General features: G+C 36.2%; 1 protein-coding gene across 1 annotated transcript in view; it reads right to left on the bottom strand.

Moving 5' to 3' along the window:
- Positions 1 to 2,246: 2,246 nt before the first annotated feature.
- Positions 2,247 to 23,758, bottom strand: part of KCNJ3 (potassium inwardly rectifying channel subfamily J member 3) — a 181,807-nt gene continuing 160,295 nt past the window's right edge. The window contains exon 3 of the mRNA XM_052635878.1: positions 2,247 to 2,833. Coding sequence (XP_052491838.1) covers positions 2,247 to 2,833 — 587 coding nt within the window. The remainder of the gene's footprint in view (positions 2,834 to 23,758) is intronic.

Raw genomic sequence — 23,758 nt, forward strand, 5'->3', positions numbered from 1 at the left:
CTCCCCTCCCCCCTCTCCAACTGATATGTGGTGTTTAAATGAGCAATGACCACCTCTGACTTAATCATATCCAAATCTACAGGAGCTAAAAATGCCTAGAACTTAAAAGAAATGCAGAATTTAATTGAATGAATGATTGAATGTATTTGGAGAGTTTATTTTTGGTCCCATTTTCCCCTTGGCACCAAAACCAAACTCAAATGACTCTCCAAATTAAATTATGGCTTTTTAGTTTTAAGTGGTTGGACTAAATGATCCGTGCAGCTTTTTCCACTGATGACAAATATACTGTGCCCCTTGGGCCCCTTCTCACTCTGCTACTATTTCATTTCCTGTATCCAGCAAATAAGAAAGTTTGGGGGTAAAGGGTTAGGTCAGCCAGGTAGGTCTATTCACAGTGGATGGATGCCCCAAGTTGATCATTTTGCCAGTAACAATTCCCTGGTATATGTTTGCACCTGCAGAATTTGATTGATACAGAGGTAGCCAGAAGGTATTAATATTATTGTATCAATGGCAGAATTGTTGATGTAATAATTTTCCAATATGAAAATCATCACAGGATTGCTAAAAAGGGGGGAAATGGTGGGAGCCCAAACCAGCTATTAAGGATTTACATATTTATAAGGAGAAATAGATTAATTCTGGACAGACTTTAATTACAACACCCAAAGAAGTTTTATAGGAAAGTCCATGATATTCCAATAAGAAGCACTTATAAATTTTCATTAAAATCTCTACATTCCAAATCTTTATTTCGACTGTGTTCTTTTGAGGAATAGTTTTAATTCCCATTAATGAGTCATAAATATCAGACCTTTGGGTTAAAAAAAATAGTACTGCTACACTTATTTTGGTAGGCCAGAGATCCAAGACACCAATAAATTGATTGTTTACTGAAACAAAACAAAGCAAAAAACTCACATGGGTAAAATGTCTTCAAGTTATCTGATTTTAAATTTTCTCAGGTATGTACAAAACATTCTGTCTGAATTGAGTGACAGGTATGGGATAAAATAGGTTGCCCAGGTGAGGAAAAAATCTGTCCTTTTATAACAAATGCCACAAACAAGAAAATGGCATAAAATGAGAGACACAATTAGACATACATATTTTATGCATAAATATCTATCATCTATTTCATTGTGTTGTTTTGTCTACTCAAGGATTAAATATTGGTTTTTAAAATGACAAAAGTTTGAGAAAAAGAGTGAAAAATATTACCAATTCACTCAGCTTGAAACAGGGACCATTCATTATGCAATTTCACACAGATTCCAATATATTCAATATTACTTGGCTACTGACTATTACAACGACTCAGCATTTGTTCAGAGCTCATATTTAAATTAGATCATATACAAAAGAGATTTCCAGACTTTAGTCCAGGAAAGGACCAACTCTCAAAATAAGCAATGTTTATTTTTTCCTCAGTACTAGCAACTTTTAAAAATCATTAGAAATTGTCAGTATATTAGTATGCTTCAAAATTTACATGTCAAATATATAATGGTTACATTTTTGCAGGGCCATAAGTAGCACATACTTGTGTGACTCCCTCATATAAAGTACAACTGAAAACTTTCCAGGTCCTTAAACAGCGGAAAACATTAAATCAGATTTTAAAATGACAAATAATTTAAGGCTAAAATATTTGGTATTAATAATTAATGCCAGAAGCTTTCCTAGCCTAATAAAGTAAACATGCACAAGAACTACAACTTTGAACAAAACATCACAATTTTATAGATATATGTCTGTATGTGTGTGTATATATATATATATATGTGTGTGTGTGTATATATAAAACTATGTGTACACACACACACATATATATAGTTTTATCACCCTGAAAGCTATCAACTCATGTTTGGCTTAATATATATGTTAGAAATATTGTGGATAGTACCACCACTTTAAATATATATATACATTTTCCATAATATACAATATAAATATACCATATATAAATCATGCCAGAAAACTAAATGCAAAATTTGCACATTATTGCATGCTTGATGTGATAATACATGCCCATTATTAAGAACTTCCTTCTGATGTCCTCCCTTTACAACATTTTCTTTCTGCACAGTAGCAATACTTGAAAAGGTAGGGTTCTCAAATATGCATATATGACTGGGAGAAAAAAATGTACTTTTCAAATTCCTTAGAGAGGATTACCTCATCAGCCAAATATTGGACTATTACGAAATCAAACAATAACTAATGCCTGAAGGGGTGTTTTGTTATGTGAATCTATCAGAGTTCATTTTTCTTAATTTTGCTGGAAGATTGCCTTCCATCCTGGTTGCTCCTCCTGCCATCTTTTGAAGCTTTGGTGGCAAATCAGCCACTGACTGGCTCATGGGATCAGACAACATTTTGGTGGTTTTAGATACCAGTTTTTCTTCTGAGTTGCCAGGTACTGAACTTATTCGTTGAAGTTTCATGGGCAAATCGCCCAAGCTGTAGGCTTTTTCAGAAGTTGTAGAACTCATTCTCAAGAGTTTTTTGGGAAAGTCTTCTCTTCCAGTAATTTTCTGCAGCTTAGATGGAAGTTTGGTACTAATGTCATCAAGTCCATCTAAGCATTCCACAGAGTTATGTCTTTCTTTGCTGTTAGTTATGGCTGGTGCTATTAAAGGAGATGACATAAGGAGCATTTCCTCCTGTTCTTTCACACTGTAAGGTGGGGTGGGGACTTCAAATGTTGCATGGAACTGGGAGTAATCAACTTTAAAGAATCCTTCTTCTAAGGAAATTACAGGGAAAAAACGATGACCCCAGAGAACTTCATCTTCGGTGTACGATGTTCGAGCTTGACAAGTCATCCCTGAAAGCAAAAAGAAAGTATTTGATAAATTAGGCATAGCAGAAGCACATGTTCAGGAATTTTTCACAAAGGAATTCATTTTGCTTTCTTATTTAAACTCTGGACTGTTTATCTGAATAGACTGAATATAGAATATGTTCAAAGTTGTGGTGTCAATAACTTTGATAAATATACTTTGTTCCCATAAAAAATGAAGGGTACATTCAGTGTTTATATTTGAAGGATAGTATGTCAAAGCATTACTAATTGTTTATTATCGTAAACCAAAAGTAAAAATGGCACAGAACAGTGTCATAATGTATGTCTCTTCTACAAGGAGATAAAGTGAAAAAAAAAAAAATCACATAGTCATTTTCTATCATTGAAGAAGCAATATGATATATGAAACAAACAAACCTGCCTTTGAATTCAAACTTTATGTCTGTGGAAACTTAAGGATATTTAGTTGATTGAGTACAGCTTTCTCTTCTGATGAGTAAAGCATAAAAAGCAATACCTATCTCCCAGGAATGCTGTGAGTATGAAATAAAATCACTCATGTTGTTGTTTAGTCGCTAACTTGTGTTCAACTCTTTGTGACCCCATGGACTGCAGCATGCCAGGCTTCCTTGTCCTTCTCTGTCTCCTGAGGTTTGCTCAAACTCATGTCCATTGAGTTGGTAATGCCATCTAACCATTTCATCCTCTGTCACTGCCTTTTCCTCCTGCCTTCAATCTTTCCCAGCATCAGTGTCTTTTCCAGTAGTTTGGCTGTTCCCATCAGGTGGCCAAAATATTGGACCTTCAGCTTCAGCATCAGTCAGTCTTTCCAATGAATATTCAGAGTTGATTTCCTCTAGGATTGATTTGATCTCCTTGCAGTCCAAGGGACTCTCAAGAGTCTTCTCAAGCACACTTCAAAAGCATTAATTCTTCAGTGCTCAGCTTTCTTTATGGTCCAAATCTCACATCTGTACATGACTACTGGAAAAACCATAGCTTTGATTATATGGAACTTTGTTGGCAAAGTGAGGTCTCTGCTTTTTAATATGCTGTCTAGGTTTATTATAGCTTTTCTTCCATGGAGCAAGCATCTTTTAATTTCATGGCTGCAGTCACTATCTACTGTGATTTTGGAACCCCCCAAAATAAAATCTGTCACTGTTTCTACTTTTCCCCATCCATTTGCCATGAAGTGATGCGACCAGATGCCATGATCTTGATATTTTGAATGTTGAATTTAAGTCAGCCTTCACTCACATTTTTTTCACCAGGTAAGCCCCCAAAGTACTCATATAGAAATGTAAAACATATCGTATAATGTCTAAAAATGGTTGCCTTTTATAAATGAGAGCATGATAACCATCTCAAGGATTTGCTAAATGAATAAAAGTTGAAAACATTTCTGTTGCATAATGTAAAGTTACGTACATCTTCCATCCATCTTCTTTAAGGCCAGAATGAACTTTTGCTCAAGTTTTAGAAACCTATAAAATCTGTACTCTGGGCCACTGTGATGTTACAAGTTCTATTCCTGCTATAAAAGCTTTGGAAACTGGATGCTGCATATAAAATGTGAAATGTTGCTATTTGTATATTAATATTATGTTGCTTGGATATCATTTACCTTATGCTACTCTGATTTACTCAGCTCTGTTCTCATAAATCATATGTTAAGACTGAGTTACTGTTAAATCAGTCAACTTCAATATTCCTTTGTGAATATTTGAAATATATTAATATATTAAAGCCATATATTATATTTCAGTTTTATATTCATCAAAAGGTACAATTTTCTGTATCGTTTGCAAAAATCATTACTGTCCTCTACCTTTACCATTAGACTTCTATTAAAGGCTATTAAACTGTAAAATAAAAGATGAATTTTAAAAATGCATCTCTTCAATAGTTAAGTATAATTTAAACAAGTAATGACAGTCTTTCTTCTTTCATTTCTATTCTCTTTTTGCCAATTTATAAACAATTTCTATTGTGTTTAAGCCTGGAATAGTTTGGATAAAGAGATACTCCTTTTTTCCCCTGACTAGTAATCACACATATAATACTAAGAATGAAGATGAAAGGCATAATTCAAAAATCATATTGAAGAGAAATTAAATCCTTCACTGAAATCCTTCCAAAATCTTACCTTATAATTATTATCAGTTCTATATGACCAGGAAATCAGTTGTTATGACATATATATTGGTTTTCTCCAGACAGCTTTTAAAGAAACTCATGGAGAAAATAAATGCTCATCTCAGGCACTGTGTGAGGTGCTCTCTCTCCATATTATCTCTAATCATCAGTATTACCTTGCTAAGACAATCTTATGTCCATTTTAAAGAAAAGGAATGTAGTTCTCAGAGAGATGCAATCTCTTGCCCTCCTAGTACATAGACCTAGGAAGCTGAAAAGAAAAGATGTCAGTATTATTCTAACTTATGTTTTTCGTTGCTATTTTTACTTTGCCATGATGTCTCTGTTATTTCAGTTAGGAACCTGATTCTAAACAACTTATCAATCTCACCATTATGGTGGATATCTAATAGTGATCCAGTATTAGTCTTCATAATCTTTATCATATCAACAATAGCCCCCAGAAATATTTATTTATTTAAGCTGTGCTGGGTCTTTGTTAATATGCAGGTATTCCTCTAGTTGCCATGAGTGGGGGTCACTCTCTAGCTGTGGAACATGAGTTTCTCGTTGCGGCGGCTCCTCTTGCTGTGGAGGGCATGCTGTCTTCAGTGGCTGTGGTGTGTGGGCTCAGCAGTGGTGGTTCCTAGGCTCTTGAGCACAGGCTCAATAGTTGAGTTGCACAGGCTTAGTTGCTCCACAGCATGTGGGATCCTCCCAGACCAGGGTTCGAACCCATGTCTCCTGCACTGGTGGGTGAATTCTTAACCACTGAGCCACCAGGGAAGCACTCCAACCTCCAGAAATATGTACAGTGAAAATAACAAAACAGTTTAAAAATGATTTGTACATTTTATAGACATGCACACAGTAAGCAGCATTCTGTATTTTCAAACATTTCTAGCCTCTGACTAAATATTTCATGACAAAAAATTATAGATCATCACTTATTTTAAATGATAAAAAATGTATTTCCTGATATATCTACTTGGTTTAATTTCAAGATGTTTAAATATTGAACAAACTACTCAGAAAAACAAATACTGATGTTCTTATCCATTAGTATCAATATAGGAATATGAAAGTGAGTAAATACCTTTTATTTGTTTAGTTTAAAAGTACCCTTTAATTTCTGTCTAAGAGCAATCATTCTCAAGAATTCTTTATGAATGGTTTCCAGTATGGGGTATTAATTTAAATTAAAGAAAAATGATTATAAATATATACTTACTGTTAAGTGACAGTACTTCCCTTACAACCTCATTTTAATTTTAAAAACACACCACTGAAAATTGATAGTGGGTGGGATTATCTGACAGGAGGGCATATATAACTAACTCGGTATTTACTTTTGGAACATAGACCTGTGTGCTTGTCCTTTGATCACTATAATGTATGTATATATTAACAGCTGAAGTAAATTCATATCATGAACTTTGTTCAATTATTTCTAACAATAGAGTACATACTGAAACAAAATTTGATTCCTATCACCATCTAAGCCCATATTTAGTGACCCTTTTTTAATATTAGGAAAGGTCTATGAAATTAAAAAATCAAAATACTGTCTCCGTTACTTATTATAATATACAGCATTGCTGATCTGCAATGCCTACCCTGAGTTGTTTATTATGAAGTTATCAGAAACCAGAGAGAGAAACTTAAATGGAAGGAAAAAAATGGGGAAATAAAATCTTGTAAAGTTTTCATTTTGAGGAAACAGGACTGTTAACTGAGATGATATGACATCTACAATGGAAACAGGTATTTCAAATTCAGATATTTGTTTGCATAAAAATACCTGTAAGCTTTGTTACTAAATTGCCAGTGGTTAATTCTGACTGAAAAAGAGGGTGGTAATTTTATTCTACTATATGAAGTTGACTTTACTTCCTTCCATAGCGAACTAATACTTGTGAGGCAACATCTTTCTATAATTGAAACATATATATAAATGGCTTCCTAATACACTACTAAACAGCTTGTAGAAATCACTTAAAGCTCTCTGAGCTTCAGTTTACTCTTCTATGTAGTAAGGATAACAGTATCCTCTGAGCTACTGAGAGTTTGAGATAAGTGAAGTGTCTAAAACAGTACTTGGTATTAGACAATGCTCAATCATAACTACTTTTTTTTAAAAAAATCATTCTGTGGGTGATCATTTGTATTTCCTGTTTTTCCTAGACATTAGTGATAAAGCATTATTATAACTGGACAATTTTGACATATTAGTAATTTGTCCGTATTAGTAATATAGGAAATTTACTTAAAATTGCTAGGTATCACACAGCAATTTTCTTTTGAAATGGTGAATTAAAATCTGAAATATTTAAAAATGCAGAAAAAGATATGTTACTCATCTTCCCAATTTTTAGGGTTTCTCAACATTTTCCACCTAATTATCTAGAATAGCAGAGGAGACTAAGAGTGGAAACTTGGGGCGTACTAAAAAGGCCATGACAAGGTAAGTGACCACAATCCACTATAAACTTGGGTAATGAAGGACATTTGCAGAACTTTAACCTTTGCTTGTTCTTCTTCTGTACCTTTTACCCTGTCATTAAAAGTAGGTACACAAATATCAGAAATTTCCAATTCAACAACATCATTTTTTAAAAATCTGGTTTCACCTCAGAATATTAATGCACAATCAATGTATGGATAATGACATTATAAACTGAATAACAGGGAAATGTCTATGATGGTCAGTCTGTAGTTTAGACAATGTGCTAAGACATAATTGATAAACGACTTCTTTTTACAATTATCCCAAATAAGTAACACCCAAAACGGTGTTGAAAAAAAAAAAGAACACAGAATCCAAGAGATGATTTAATGTAAACATAACTGTTTTCTAAGAATATGTATATATCATAGTATTCATCCTTCTTGAATGCTTTAACTTACGATATTCCTGCTCCCAGCCGAATTATTTAAAAATAATCCATGCTTGGAATCGTAATTACAAATGCTATTTGAATCAAAATAAATGCAGGTGAAAAGATACTATCTGATTGCGCCTCTTAACTTGCAGTGCAACTGTTTGCATGTTTTAACCAGATTCCAGACTTGAACAAATGTGATGAAAATCAACACAAGCTCATCTCTGAGGAAACTGGCAAAGCAACAGATGCTGCTTTAACTGGAAATAGCTGGGACTTTTGAATCCTGAGATGAAAAACATTTTGTGAAAAAATGACTTATCTGTTCACTGATTCATGGACAAAGAAACTAAATATTATTTTTTAATATATTAAAAATTATTATTTATTCCAAAGTCAGTGTTTTAATTTAAAATGATAGAGGCAATGTAGTCTAATCTTTTTATTTTTGACTTTTCTTTTTCCTGATTCTGCCTTTATATCACTAAGTTCATTTCCTTAACTAAACTGAATGTTCATTCAGATAAGAAGTGTGAAAGCTTTTAAAGTAAAAATGGTAAAGTGAGTTGTTACCTGATAAGTCTTTAATTAAACTATCAGAATATCTCTAAGTTAGCTGTCCTCTGTTGCTTCTTCTGGCCAGCTGTGACACATGTCACCTACATGCAGTGGGTATGTGATAGTTAAATACAGTATTACCACAGTCTAAGGTGAGTGGGTGTTGTGATACAAAAATACCAAATAATCAATAACTTCTACACCGTGAAAGCTTAACCTAAACCTTACTCAAAATAGAAGGTGATGAGAGAGAAAGAGGGGTGGCGGGTTAGAAATTCTTCAGCAATGGTGGTTGTGACTGTGATTTATCATGTGTGTAATAAAAAGAAAGACAAAAACAGAACTCCTTTAAATAAGCTATGACATAATAATAATAATAATAATAAATAACATTGCTATAAGACTTACTGTGTGTCAAATATCATTCTAAGCACTTTTCAGAATCTTCACAACTCCTTAAAGAAAGTATGTGAATCTCAGCTCTACCACTAATTAACGTATGATCTTAAAAAAAAAATCTACTATATCTCTTAAACTTCAATTTCATCATCTGTAAAATTAAAGACACTTGTTCCTTGGAAGAAACGCTCTGACCAACCTAGATAGTGTGATAAAAGCAGACATTACCTTGCTGATAAAGGTCCATCTAGTCAAAGCTATAGTTTTTCCAGTGGTTATGTATGTATGTGAGAGTTGGACAAAGGAAGGCTGAGTGCCAAAGAATTGATGCTTTTGAACTGTAGTGTTGGAGAAGACTCTTGAGAGTCCATTGGACAGCAAGGAGATCCAACCAGTCAATCCTAAAGGAAATCAACCCTGAATATTCATTGGAAGGACTGATGCTGAAGCTCCAACACTTTGGCCACCTGATGTGAAGAGCTGGCTCATTAGAAAAGACCGTGATGTTGGTAAAGACTGAAGGCAGGAGGAGAAGGGGATGACAGAGGACGAGATGGTTGGATGGCATCACCGACTCAATGGACATGAGTTTGAGCAAGCTCTGGGAGATGATGAAGGAAGGACAGGGAAGCCTGGCATTCTGCAGTCCATGGGGTTGCAATGACTGAGTGACTGAACAAATATTTGCACCTGAATATTCTGAGAATTAAATGAAATTAATAAATATATGTAATAAAGTTATATTTATGTAACTTACTTGTATAATTAAATTATATATATAATTATATATATCATTATAATTATAAAAAATATATATATATAGCTTGTGCAATAAAAATTTGTCACTTTCATCCAGAAGACTTAAGGCTATACAACTCTAGAAATTTCGTTATATATTTATACACACACAGCTGAAATATTTAGCCAAGTTACATCTTTTTGTTTCTTAATTCTACCCTCTTTGTCTATTTTGTCTTTAAATTGGCAGTGGTTTTTATAAGTGAGTTGACTAATAGCTTAGCATGCATGTCATGTGCTATGGAAGTGAAGTGAAAGTTGCTCAGTCATGTCCGACTCTTTGTGATCCCATGGATTATACAGTCCATGGAATTTTTCAGGCCAGAATACTGGAGTGGGGAGCCTTTCCTTTCTCCAGAGGATCTTCCCAGCCCAGAGATCCCACCCAGGTCTCCCACATTAAAGGCGGATTCTTTACCAGCTGAGCCACTAGGGAAGCCCAAGAATACTGGAGAGGGTAGCCTATCCCTTCTTCAGCTGATCTTCCCAACCCAGGAATCAAACTGGGGTCTCCTGCACTGCAGGTGGATTCTTTACCAACTGAGCTATCAGGGAAGCCCATGTGCTCTATTACAAAGTAATTTCCTAGTCTGCCCTATGCACTGCTCTGAGGATTATTGAATAAGGTCTGTAGCTGTGCCGTTCCTAAAGTACTTCCAAAATTTCACCAATCACCCAAGATGTAACAACTGTAAATCTCACTTGGCATTCTCTGCATGCTCCCTATTGTGTTGCACTGAGCTGAACTCTAAAGGATAAAGGTTCTGAGGAAGCATATGATGTTTGGGGCTTTATTTTGTTTACAAAGCATAACGATCCTGTGTACACTGCTACTCGATAATACTAAGGTCATGGCATCAGGCTCTTCTGGGATATATGTTGCAAAGTTCCTAAGAATGCATCATTGGCTTCCAAACACTGCAGTTTTCAAAAAGATGTATGTCTTTAAAGCTCAGCCTATTTTGATCAGACAGACTTTGGTAAGATGTTTCTGGCATACATTCAACCAAATATTATCCTCTATTATTTACAAGCACTTGGTCTTACAATGTGCTCACAGACATCAAATTGCTATTATTGCCTAAGTTAGGTCAAAGTCCAATAATTAAATAAATAAATAAAAACACTAGAAGAAAAAAACAATTATATTTGTTAGAGAATAAAGTGTAAATAGAACATTTAGCAATAAATGTTTCAAATGAATTACTTTAGATTTCTGAGTTCCCAGAAGAACAAAAGAAAAGAAAATAGATTTTTATCCAATTCCAACAGAACAAAATGTTAGCTTCCCAGAAAGGAATATAAGTACAGGTCCTAAGGGTCAATGGCAGATGGAATATATGATGCAGAATTCATTATCATACTGATGAAAATATAGTTAAGAGAATCAGGGTAATATTAAGTAAAAGGACATGGGCCTTGAATATAAACGAGACTGTTGCTGTTTTAACCACTCGTTAGTAAATCCTTGCGGAGAAGGCAATGGGCATTCCACTCCAGTATTCTTGCCTGGAAAATCCCATGGACGGAGGAGCCTGGAAGCCTGCAGTCCATGGGGTCGCTGAGGGTAGGGCGTGACTGAGCGACTTCACTTTTACTTTTCACTTTGATGCATTGGAAAGAAAATGGCAACCCACTCCAGTGTTCTTGCCTGGAGAATCCCAGGGATAGGGGAGCCTGGTGGGCTGCCGTCTATGGGGTCACACAGAGTCGGACACAACTGAAGTGACTTAGCAGCAGCAGTAGCAGTAAGGCCTTGGGCATACTATTTTAATGACCTGAATTTTGATTACTAAAAAAAAACCAATAGTAATAGGGATAAAAATATATTTAGGATAAAAATATAATATTTATAAGGCTATTATGATTATATTATCTAGCTGATGGGTTTACCATATATCTGATAAATAATAAAGATTCAATAATTGGTAGCTATTATCAATTATTATTATTAATGTTCCAACTAGATAAAAGATCATTTTATTTCAATTCTTTAGTGAACACTTCTTTAGGATCAACTCAAGGTAAATGAAATAATTTTCATCTTGTTCCTATTAACCTGATATATTCCAGGTTGTTTATATTTATCTAGAATATAAGGGAAGATCTATTACTGCATACATAATAAAGTGAGTCAAGTCTAGCACAGTTAACCTGGACTGCCCTGCACAAATGTGACTAACTTTACAGCAGCAACTATTCCCCTCAAAATACAATTAAATTCTCTACTTTGTTGACAAGGCACTATCTTCAGCTCTCCACACTCACTTCATATAGAAGCACTGTAGAATTTAAAGGATATATTTTCAAATGATTATCATTCCCTTAACTAACTGGAAATGTTCAATTCTTGCATACCTTTTTCTGTTTTTCCTTCATGGCATCTATTAAACATTCTTTCTTGCACTAACAACTACAGAATCAAACTACCTAAATCCATTCATGCTATTGTTTTCTCCTGTTAAGATATGATTTTTAGCTTCTGAAATATCTTAATAATATAGGTATAATGTAACCTAATTACTATTAGGAATATACCAATGCATAGTAAAATACCCCATATTATTAGACTGAAATAATAAAAGATACTTTTCAAAGGGAAAAATGTAATAGAGTTTTAGCTTAAAAGAAAACAGAATGTCTTTCAGATAATGCTGGAAGAAATAGAGGGAAACAAGGGAATGGGAAAGACTAGAGATCTCTTCAAGAAAATTAGAGATATCAAGGGAATATTACAAGCAAAGATGGGCACAATAAAGGACACAAATGGTATGGACCTAGCAGAAGCATAATATATTAATTAAACGTGGGAAGAATACACAGAAGAATTATACAAAAAAAGATCTTAGTGATAAGTGGTAAGGCCATTCACCTAGAGCCAGACATCCTGGAATGTGAAGTCAAGTGGGTCTTAGAAGCATCAGTAGTAACAAAGCTAATGGAGGTGATGGAATTCCAGTGTAACTATTTAAAATCCTATATGATGATGCTGTGAAAGTGCTGCACTCAATAGGGCAGCAAATTTGGAAAATTCAGCAGTGGCCACAGGACTGGAAAAGGTCAGTGTTGATTCCAATCCTAAAGAAAGACAAAGCTAAAGAATGTTCAAACTACCACACAATTGCACACATCTCACAAGCTAGAAAAGTAATGCTCAGAATTCTCCAAGCTAGGCTTCAACAGTACGTGAACTGTGAAATTCCAGATGTTCAAGCTGGTTTTAGAAAAGGCAGAGGAACCAGAGATCAAATTGCCAACATCCGCTGGAGCATGGAAAAAGCAGAGTTCCAGAAAAACATCTATTTCTGCTTTATTGACTATGCCAAAGCCTTTGACTGTGTGGATCACAATAAATTCTGGAAAATTCTGAAAGAGATGGGAATACCAGACCACCTGACCTGCCTCCTGAGAAACCTATATGCAGATCAGGAAGCAACAGTTAGAACTGGACATGGAGTAAGGAACTGGTTCAAAATTAGGAAAGGAGTACATCAAGGCTGTACATTGTCACCCTGCTTATTTAACTTATATGCAAAGTACATCATGAGAAATACCAGGCTGGGTGAAGCACAAGATGGAATGAAGACTACTGGGAGAAAAATCAATAACCTCAGATATGCAGATGACCCCACCTTTATGGGAGAAAGTGAAGAGGAACTAATGAAGTTTATCACTTCATGGCAACTAGATGGGGAAACAATGGAAACAGTAAGAAACTTTCTATTGGGGGGTTCCAAAATCACTGCAGATGGTGACTGCAGCCTTGAAACTAAAAAACTCTTGATCCTTGGAAGAAAAGCTATCACCAACCTAGACAGCATATTGTAAAGCAGAGACATTACTTGGCCAAAAAAGTCCGTCTAGTCAAAGCTATGGTTTTTCCAGTAGTCGTGTATGTATGTGAGAGTTGGACTATAAAGGCTGAGTACCAAAGAATTGATGCTTTTGAACTGTGGTGTTGGAGAAGACTCTTGAGAGTCCCTTGGACTGCAAGGAGATCCAACCAGTCCATCCTAAAGGAAATCAGTCCTTGAATATTCATTGGAAGAACTGATGCTGAAGCTGAAACTTCAATACTTTGGCCACCTGATGAGAAGATCTGATTGATTGGAAAAGACCCTGATGCTTGGAAAGATTGAAGGCAGGAGGAGAAGGGGACAACAGAGGATAACAAATGAGGATGTTGCATGCCATCACCAACTCAATACACGTGAGTTTGAGTAAGCTCTGGGAGTTGGTGATGGAGAGCGAAGCCTGGCGTGCTGCAGTCCATGGCATCACAAAGAGTCGTACATGACTAAGTGACTGAACTAAAATGAATTGAATACTGGAATTTAATCAACAGCTTGTCCACTGATACATGACAAAGTATGTTGCAGTCCAGATATAAACTCAAACCTCCAAATCCAGAGCCAGTCTTTTTAACCTCTATGATACTCTTCTCTGGTTTTCTTAAATGGATGACTTTCCTATTAGTTAAGTACTGTTTTCCATATATACTGCTTAGTTTATGCTATTTTGACTGCTTGAATTGTCCTCTACCATCTCTCTACCTGTTGACGTAATTCCTCATATTTAAAGAGGAGAGTGAAATGGTACCTCATTGTGGTCTTGATTGCATTTCTCTGATAATGACTGATGTTGAGCATCTTTTCATGTGTTTGTTAGCCATCCATATGCCTTCTTTGGAGAAATGTCTATTTAGTTCTTTGGCCCATTTTTTGATTGGGTCGTTTATTTTTCTGGAATTGAGCTGCATAAGTTGCTTGTATATTGTTGAGATTAGTTGTTTGTCAGTTGCTTCATTTGCTATTATTTTCTCCCATTCCGAAGGCTGTCTTTTCACTTTGCTTATAGGTTCCTTTGTTGTGCACAAACTTTTAATTTTAATTAGATCCCATTTGTTTATTTTTGCTTTTATTTCCACTATTCTGGGAGGTGGATCATAGAGGATCCTGCTGTGATTTATGTCGGACAGTGTTTTGCCTATGTTCTCCTCTAGGAGTTGTATAGTTTCTGGTTTTACATTTATATCTTTAATCCATTTTGAGTTTATTTTTGTGAATGGTGTTAGAAAGTGATCTAGTTTCATTCTTTTACAAGTGGTTGACCAGTTTGCTGGAGAGGGTGTGGAGAAAAGGGAACCCTCTTGCACTGTTGGTGGGAATGCAAACTAGTACAGTCGCTATGGAGAACAATGTGGAGATTCCTTAAAAAGCTGGAAATAGAAATGCCTTATGACCCAGCAATCCCACTGCTGGGCATACACACCGAGGAAACCAGAACTGAAAGAGACACATGTACCCCAATGTTCATCGCAGCACTGTTTATAATAGCCAGGACATGGAAACAACCTAGATGTCCATCAGCAGATGAATGGATAAGAAAGTTGTGGTACATATACACTATGGAGTATTACTCAGCCATTAAAAAGAATACATCTGAATCAGTTCTAATGAGGTGGATGAAACTGGAGCCGATTATACAGAGTGAAGTAAGCCAGAAAGAAAAACACCAATACAGTATACTAACGCATATATATGGAATTTAGAAAGATGGTAATAATAACCCTATATGTGAGACAGCAAAAGAGACACAGATGTAAAGAACAGACTTTTGGACTTTGCGGGAGAGGGAGAGGGTGGGATGATTTGGGAGAATGGCATTGAAACATGTATACTATCATGTAAGAAATGAATAGCTAGTCTAGGTTCGATACAGGATACAGGATGCTTGGGGCTGGTGCACTGGGATGACCCAGAGAGATGATATGGGGAGGGTGGTGGGAGCGGGGTTCAGGGTTGGGAACTCATGTACACCTTTGGTAGATTCATGTCAATGTATGACAAAACCTATACAGTATTGTAAAGTAAAAAAATAAAATTTAAATTAAAAAAAATAATAAAATGAAAAAAAAAAGAAAACAGAAAAAAAAAGAGGAGAGTGAAAAAGTTGGCTTAAAGCTCAACATTCAGAAAACTAAGATCATAGCATCCAGTCCCATCACTTCATGGCAAATAGATGAGAAAACAGTGGAAACAGTGGCTGACTTTATTTTGGGGGGCTTCAAAATCACTGCAGATGGTGATTGCAGCCATGAAATTAAAAGACGCTTACTCCTTGGAAGGAAAGTTATGACCAACCTAGACAGCATATTAAAAAGCAGAGACATTACTTTGCCAACAAAGGTCTGTCTAGTCAAGGCTATGGTTTTTCCGGTAGTCACGTATGGATGTGAGAGTTCGACTATAGAGAAAGCTGAGCACTGAAGAATTGATGCTTTTGAACTGTGGTGTTGGAGAAGACTCTTGAGAGTCCCTTGGACTGCAAGGAGATCCAACCAGTCCATCCTAAAGGAGATCAGTCCTGGCTGTTCATTGGAAGGTCTGATGTTGAAGCTGAAACTCCAATACTTTGGCCACCTCATGCAAACAGTTGATTCATTGGAAAAGACTCTGATGCTGCATGGGATTGGGGACAGGAAGAGAAGGGGACAACAGAGGATGAGATTGCTGGATGGCATCACCAACTCGATGGACATGAGTTTGAGTCAACTCCGGGAATTGGTGGTGGACAGGGAGGCCTGGCGTGCTGCGATTCATGGGGTCACAAAGAGTTGGACACAACTGAGTGACTGAACTGAACTAAACTGAACTTGAAGTTCAGATCAAATGTCATTAATTCTATGGAGTTTTCCTAACAGGATTTTTCTACTTTAATTTACTACGTTTTAAATGTGTCTTATTTTCATGTTCATATGCACATATACACACATTCACATTCTTTGACAAGTAAGTGTATTAAATATCTCAATGACACACACACATATACACATATTAATCGATGATAATGCTTAACATTTATTAATTTGTTAAGCATCTCCTTTCTGCCAGGCACTCTTCTAGATGCTGAATTACAAGGTGTTATGGCAATGGGATGAAAGATCAACACTCTCAACCTCCATGTTTAAACCCAAGCTTTTGGGTACTTCCCTGGCAGTCCAATGGTTATGACCCTGCTCATCCACTGCAGAGGGCACAGGTTTGATTCCTGGATGGGGAACAGGGATCCCATATGCCACAGAGTACATTTTTCTGCCACAGAGCCAGAAAAATTTAAAACATAAATAAAAGAAAAAGCAATTTGCCTTTTAGGATGCAGTGGAATACCACATTTACATTTTCAATTAAAAATAAAAAAATAAACCTAGTCTGAAAAATGACTAGTAGTCTACCACACAGTTCACAGCCACTATGTGAAAAAAAAAAAAAAACTCTGGGGTGAGGACAGATTTGTGCATACATTCAGCTATGTAAGGGCACAACCAATTGTACCTGAATTTAGGATACAGTTCGTTTTTATGCAGTGATAAGTAATGGAGAAATCACATATTTGATCCATATTTACTATGTACCTTACACTGTATATGTCCCCTGGTGGCTCAGAGGGTAAAGTGTCTGCCTGCAATGCAGGAGACCTGGGTTCGATCCCTGGGTCAGTAAGATCCCCTGGAGAAAGAAATGGCAACCCTCTCCAGTATTCTTGCCTGGAGAATTCTGCGGACGGAGGCGTCTGGTAGGCTATAGTCCACGGGATCACAAACAGCCAGACACAACTGAGCAACTTCACTTTTTGTTCATTCATTATGGTTACAGATAAATATTAGAGTAAGCCTCTTAAGAGAACTCTTTATCAACATAACATTGCTAGTATCCAACACTGTGCCTGTATTGGATGCCTAATGCTTTCTTCAGAAGAGACAATAAAAGGAATAGAGGAAAGTGATGAATGGGAAGGCCAAAACGGCAGTGCAAGAAAAGTCAACTTTTTGAATGAACAAAGTTTCCATACACATGGATACTTTATTCACCACCAGGAGAGACTGTAGTCAACAAAATGGAAGGGATATAACTGCAGTATAGATACATATAATATGACAATATTGATTACTTTCAATGCTTTTAAGGTGATGATCTATTAATTAGTTCAACACATGAACTCAAAAATCCACTTTGAAATAACTATATTAAGAGCTTCTTATTATGATTAGTAAAGTAGGAAGGGGAAAATCTTAAAATATATTATATATAATGACTATGTATTATATATAATCACTATGAATGATTCTTGCACAAAGAAGCAAGACATACTTGCTAATAAATTATATTCAATGATAATCAGTCATTTTTTTCCTTACATTTTTGTGAAATTATACACTGATAGATGTACAACTAGATACATCTACTAGAGGTTAGGTATATCTCCACTTAACCATTAAGTATTATGATAATTAAATTACTTGAATATTTTGATACACTTGAATATGTGACCTCTAGTTATAGCTAAAGTTTTGAAGAAACTACCCCTTATGCAACTATAATTGATCACCTTAGAAAATGGAGACAATCCATTTTTATCGGATATTTGAAAACTTATTTTCCCTTTAATTCATGAGATTGACTTTTTATATAGGTTGCTATATCTTTTTGCATCACAAACTACAGCTATTTTTTTAACATCTTCTTTGGCAGAAATTCAAATACATTTTGTTTGCTTGCAGGCTTAGAACAGAGCCTGAATAAATATTTGCAATTCAGTGGTTGTGCTGGTTCTACGCTTTGCAGTAAAAGGTCAGAGAATTTTGCTTCTAATTTTGTTGTTGTTATTTACAAAGCCTAAATGAAAAATAAAGTCCCTAAAATTTTATGAGAACTATTACAGAGTAGCTTTTATTTTAGGAGTGAAAAACTCCACATCACAGTAATAATCACAAATATATGATATTTTATAGGAGAATGATTGGTTTGAACACATATACACAAGTCTTTTGAATAATCTATTTATCTTCCACGACATAAGCAGGTATTTAAAAGTCAAACTATTAAAGGTTTCCTTAAACTACATTGTTTCTCATCTCCATGAATAACACTTTAAACTATTTGAAATAAAAAAAAATAAAATCACTTCAAGTAAAAAGTCATATATAAAAACGCTAAGGCAAATAACATATGAGATGCGAATAGTAACTTCCTTAAATTGACATTTTCAGAAGAAGCCAAACTTTGTAGCTTTATGCTAAAATGTAGCTCAACTCCTAAGGCACCCTAAATTTTTTCCCATGTTTTAAGTAAAAAATGATCTCTCTACAGCATTTCGTTAATGAAGGGTACCAAGATATAAAGGACAAATTCTCAACTAGTGACCCCCCACAGTGGTCCCCACTGGTTTGGTGAACTTGTGGGGAAATTTTATCATATATATCTTTGCAGAAAGTTTGGACATTTATAAACAGAATTATTTATATCATATAAATGATGCTCGGTATATAATATATAAAACTGTCTAATACTCAAATACTTCTTAATATTAAAAAGGTCTAAATTATGACCTAATTGACATTGTACAGGAGACAGGGATCAAGACCATCCCCATGGAAAAGAAATGAAAAAAGCAAAATGGCTGTCAGCGGAGGCCTTACAAACAGCTGTGAAAAGAAAAGAAGCGAAAAGCAAAGGAGAAAGGGAAAGACATAAGCATCTGAATGCAGAGGTCCAAAGAATAGCCAGGAGAGATAAGAAAGCCTTCTTCAGTGGTCAATACAAAGAAATAGAGGAAAACAACAGAATGGGAAAGACTAGAGATCTCTTCAAGAAAATTAGAGATACCAAGGGAATATTTCATGCAAAGATGAGCTCGATAAAGGACAGAAATGGTATGGACCTAACAGAAGCAGAAGATATTAAGAAGAGGTGGCAAGAATACACAGAAGAACTGTACAAAAAAGATCTTCACGACCCAGATAATTACGATAGTGTGATCACTCATCTACAGCCAGACATCCTGGAATGTGAAGTCAAGTGGGCCTTAGAAAGCATCACACGAACAAAGCTAGTGGAGATGATGGAATTCCAGTTGAGTTATTTCAAATCCTGAAAGATGATGCTGTGAAAGTGCTGCACTCAATATGCCAGCAAATGTGGAAAACTCAGCAGTCGCCACAGGACTGGAAGAGGTCACTTTTCATTCCAATCCCAAAGAAAGGTAATGCCACAGAATGTTCAAACTACTGCAAAATTGCATGCATCTCAGTTCATTTGCTCAGTCGTGTCCGACTCTTTGCGACCCCATGAATCGCAGCACACCAGGCCTTCCTGTCCATCATCAACTCCCAGAGTTCACTCAGACTCACGTCCATTGAGTCATTGATGCCATCCAGCCATCTCATCCTCTGTTGTCCCCTTCTCCTCCTCCCCCCAGTCCCTTCCAGCATCAGTCTTTTCCAAAGAGTCAACTCTTCACATGAGGTGGCCCAAGTACTGGAGTTTCAGCTTTAGCATCATTCCTTCCAAAGAAATCCTAGGGCTGATCTCCTTCAGAATGGACTGGTTGGATCTCCTTGCAGTTCAAGGGACTCTCAAGAGTCTTCTCCAACACCACAGTTCAAAAACATCAATTCTTCGGCACTCAGACTTCTTCACAGTCCAACTCTCACATCCATACATGATCACAGGAAAAACCATAGCCTTGACTAGACGGACCTTAGTCAGCAAAGTAATGTCTCTGCTTTTGAATATGCTATCTAGGTTGGTCATAAGCGTCTTTTAATGTTAGTAAAGAAATGCTCAAAATTCTCCAAGCCAAGCTTCAGCAATACATGAACCATGAACTTCCTGATGTTCTAGCTGGTTTTAGAAAAGGCAGAGGAACCAGAGATCAAATTGCCAACATCATGGAAAAAGCAAGAGAGTTCCAGAAAAACATCTATTTCTGCTTTATTGACTATGCCAAAGCCTTTGACTATGTGGATCACAATAAACTGTGGAAAATTCTTCAAGAGATGGGAATACCAGACCACCTGACCTGCCTCTTGAGAAATCCACATGCAGGTCAGGAAGCAACAGTTAGAACTTGACATGGAAAGACAGACTGGTTTCAAATAGGAAAATGAGTACGTCAAGGCTGTATATTGTCACCCTGCTTATTTAACTTCTATGCAGAGTACTCATGAGAAACGCTGGACTGGAAGAAACACAAGCTGGAATCAAGATTGCCGGGAGAAATATCAATCACCTCAGATATGCAGATGACACCACCTTTATGGCAGAAAGTGAAGAGGAGCTAAAAAGTCTCTTGATGAAAGTGAAACAGGAGAGTGAAAAAGTTGGCTGAAAGCTCAACATTCAGAAAACAAAGATCATGGCAACTGGTACCATCATTTTATGGGAAATAGATGGGGAAACAGTGGAAACAGTGTCAGACTTTATTTTTTTGGGCTCCAAAATCACTGCAGATGGTGACTGCAACCATGAAATTAAAAGACGCTTACTCCTTGGAAGAAAAGTTATGACCAACCTAGATAGTATATTTAAAAGCACAGACATTACTTTGCCGACTAAGATCCGTCTAGTCAAGGCTATGGTTTGTCCTGTGGTCATGTATGGATGTGAGAGTTGGACTGTGAAGAAGTCTGAGTGCCGAAGAATTGATGTTTTTGAACTGTGGTGTTGGAGAAGACTCTTGAGAATCTCTTGGACTACAAGGAGATCCAACCAGTCCATTCTGAAGGAGATCAGCCCTGGGATTTCTTTGGAAGGACTGATGCTAAAGCTGAAACTCCAGAACTTTGGCCCCCTCATGGGAAGAGTTGACTCATTGGAAAAGACTCTGATGCTAGGTGGGATTGGGGGCAGGAGGAGAAGGGGACGACGGAGGATGAGATGGCTGGATGGCATCACTGACTCGACGGACATGAGTCTGAGTGAACTCAGGGAGTTGATGATGGACAGGAAGGTCTGGCGTGCTGCGATTCATGGGGTCACAAAGAGTCGGACATGACTGAGTGACTGAACTGAACTAAAGAAGAGAAAGAGAAAGGAGAAAAGGCAAGTAAATTAATCCACTTGGAATATTAGGACCGAAGCTCTCTGGATGGATGCCCACTTAATGAAACATAAGATAGAATTAATAACTGGTAAAGAAGAGGCTCATTTTGTGACCATATATACCTACAGGTATCAATTTTTAGATGAATCATCATCAGAAACTACATTCTCAAATATTCTGCCAATTTTAACAGACTTGCAGCTATTGATGTTTATACTTCGATACATGACTTTGTGAACAAGATTAAAACAAGGATTAGAAAATAACATCTTACAGTTATTTTATTTCAAGAAATATTTTACCCTTTCTGATAAACATTCCTGAAGTTAAACAAGGTTATATTTCTTTTGACTGACCTGAAAAATACATGAAATGTGTATTATTAAATCCTCTGAAATATACTGACACAAAAGTATCCAAAGTTATCCTGAGACTGTTTCATTCACTAATTTATACCTTTATTTATCAAGAATTCCAAAAGAAGTGAAATAAATTTGTCCGCATTTTGGGGACACATAAAGAATAATAGAAATCTTTTAAACTAAATCAAAAGGAAGAATATTGGCAGTATTGATTTTTAAAAGAGGGAAGGGAAGTTGGTTGATGGGATGAGGTATGGGGAGTAAGCTTTGTTGCAGACATGTTATTATGATGAAATATACAGAGTTTATAGCAATATCACCTAAAATTTATTGTATATACATATTCTAGTCTATGCTAAGATTTGAAATGAATTATTTTATTTTCAAAATTCATGTAAAGTTGTTGCTATCTCATTTTTAGCTAATAAACCTGCACCTAAAAAAAAGGGCAAAAGAGCTGAACAAACCATTCATCAAAGAAGATATACAGATGGCAATCAATTATATGAAAAGATGCTCCGCATTGTATGTCATTAAAAAATTGAAGAGTAAAATAACAAAGAGATACCACTATGCCCTTATTCAGTTCAGTTCAGTTCAGTCGCTCAGTCGTGTCCAACTCTTTGCGACCCCATGAATCGCAGCACGCCAGGCCTCCCTGTCCATCACCAAGTCCTGGAGTTAACTGAGACTCGCGTCCATCGAGTCAGTGATGCCATCCAGGCATCTCATCCTCGGTCGTCCCCTTCTTCTCCTGCCCCTTATTAGAATGGCCAAAACCTGGAGCACAGACCATAGCAAATGCTGATGGGGTTGCGAAGCAACTGGAACTCCCAGGCACTGCTATGGGAACGCAAAATGGTACAGTCACTTTGGAAGACAGTTTGACAATTTCTTCCAAAACAAAATGTAGTCTTACTATATGGTCCAGCAATAAGTCTGTTATTTATTCAAATGAATTGAAAATTCATGTCCACACAAAAATCTGCACACGAATATTTACAGCAACATCATTCATAATTGCCCAAACTTGGAAGCAACCAAAATATTCTTCAATAGATAAATAGATAAACAAACTGGTGTGTATCTCCACAAAAGAATACTATTCAGTGATAAAAATAAATGAGCTATCATGCCACAAAGAGACATGGAGTAATTTCAAATGGATACTAAGTGAAAATTAGTAAATCTGAAAAGTCTACATACTGTATGATTCCAATTATATGGCATTCTGGTCTGGAAAAGGCAATGATGGAGAGAATGAAAAGATTAATCAGTACAGTGTTTGGGGATGCACAGCTGGCACACCAGGGTTTTTAGGGCAGTAAAACTATTCTGTGTGATGTCATTACATAGTTGTCAAAATTTAGAACGCAGAACACAAAAGGTGAACCCTGATGTAAACTATGGATGTAGGCTAACAAGGACGTGTCAGTGTTGGTACCAATGTAAGTGATTGAAGTGACTGAATGATTGTAAGTGATGAAAACAGACTGCTTCTATTTTGGAATTAACTCTTCTACACCACAGGAGCCCTTATCAGTGCTTACATGCTACATTTCAACCATTTCAGTCTGCCTTAAAGGTGAACCTAGGTACCAGGATGCACGTGGTGGGAAAAACAAAACAAAAAAAACTATTGACAGATACACTATCAAATCTGTTTTCTTTAACAGCCTCTAATTTTTTAATATTATAATTCACAAAGGGGTTTGAAACACTTAAATTTTTTTAAAAAATTACTTTTAAGGGTGGACTGAAAAGTCACATAATTAAATACCCTATTTTGCTATTCTTACATTTGTACACTCTAACTATCCTGCTCACCACAACAGGCCTAGCCTATTTACATAAGTGTAAATGGGCACATCTCTCTTACTGTGCCTATATTTTATCTCCACGAAATGAATGGAAGTAAGAAATAG

The sequence above is a fragment of the Budorcas taxicolor genome, chromosome 2 (genome assembly GCF_023091745.1).
Source record: "Budorcas taxicolor isolate Tak-1 chromosome 2, Takin1.1, whole genome shotgun sequence".
NCBI lineage: Eukaryota > Metazoa > Chordata > Mammalia > Artiodactyla > Bovidae > Budorcas > Budorcas taxicolor.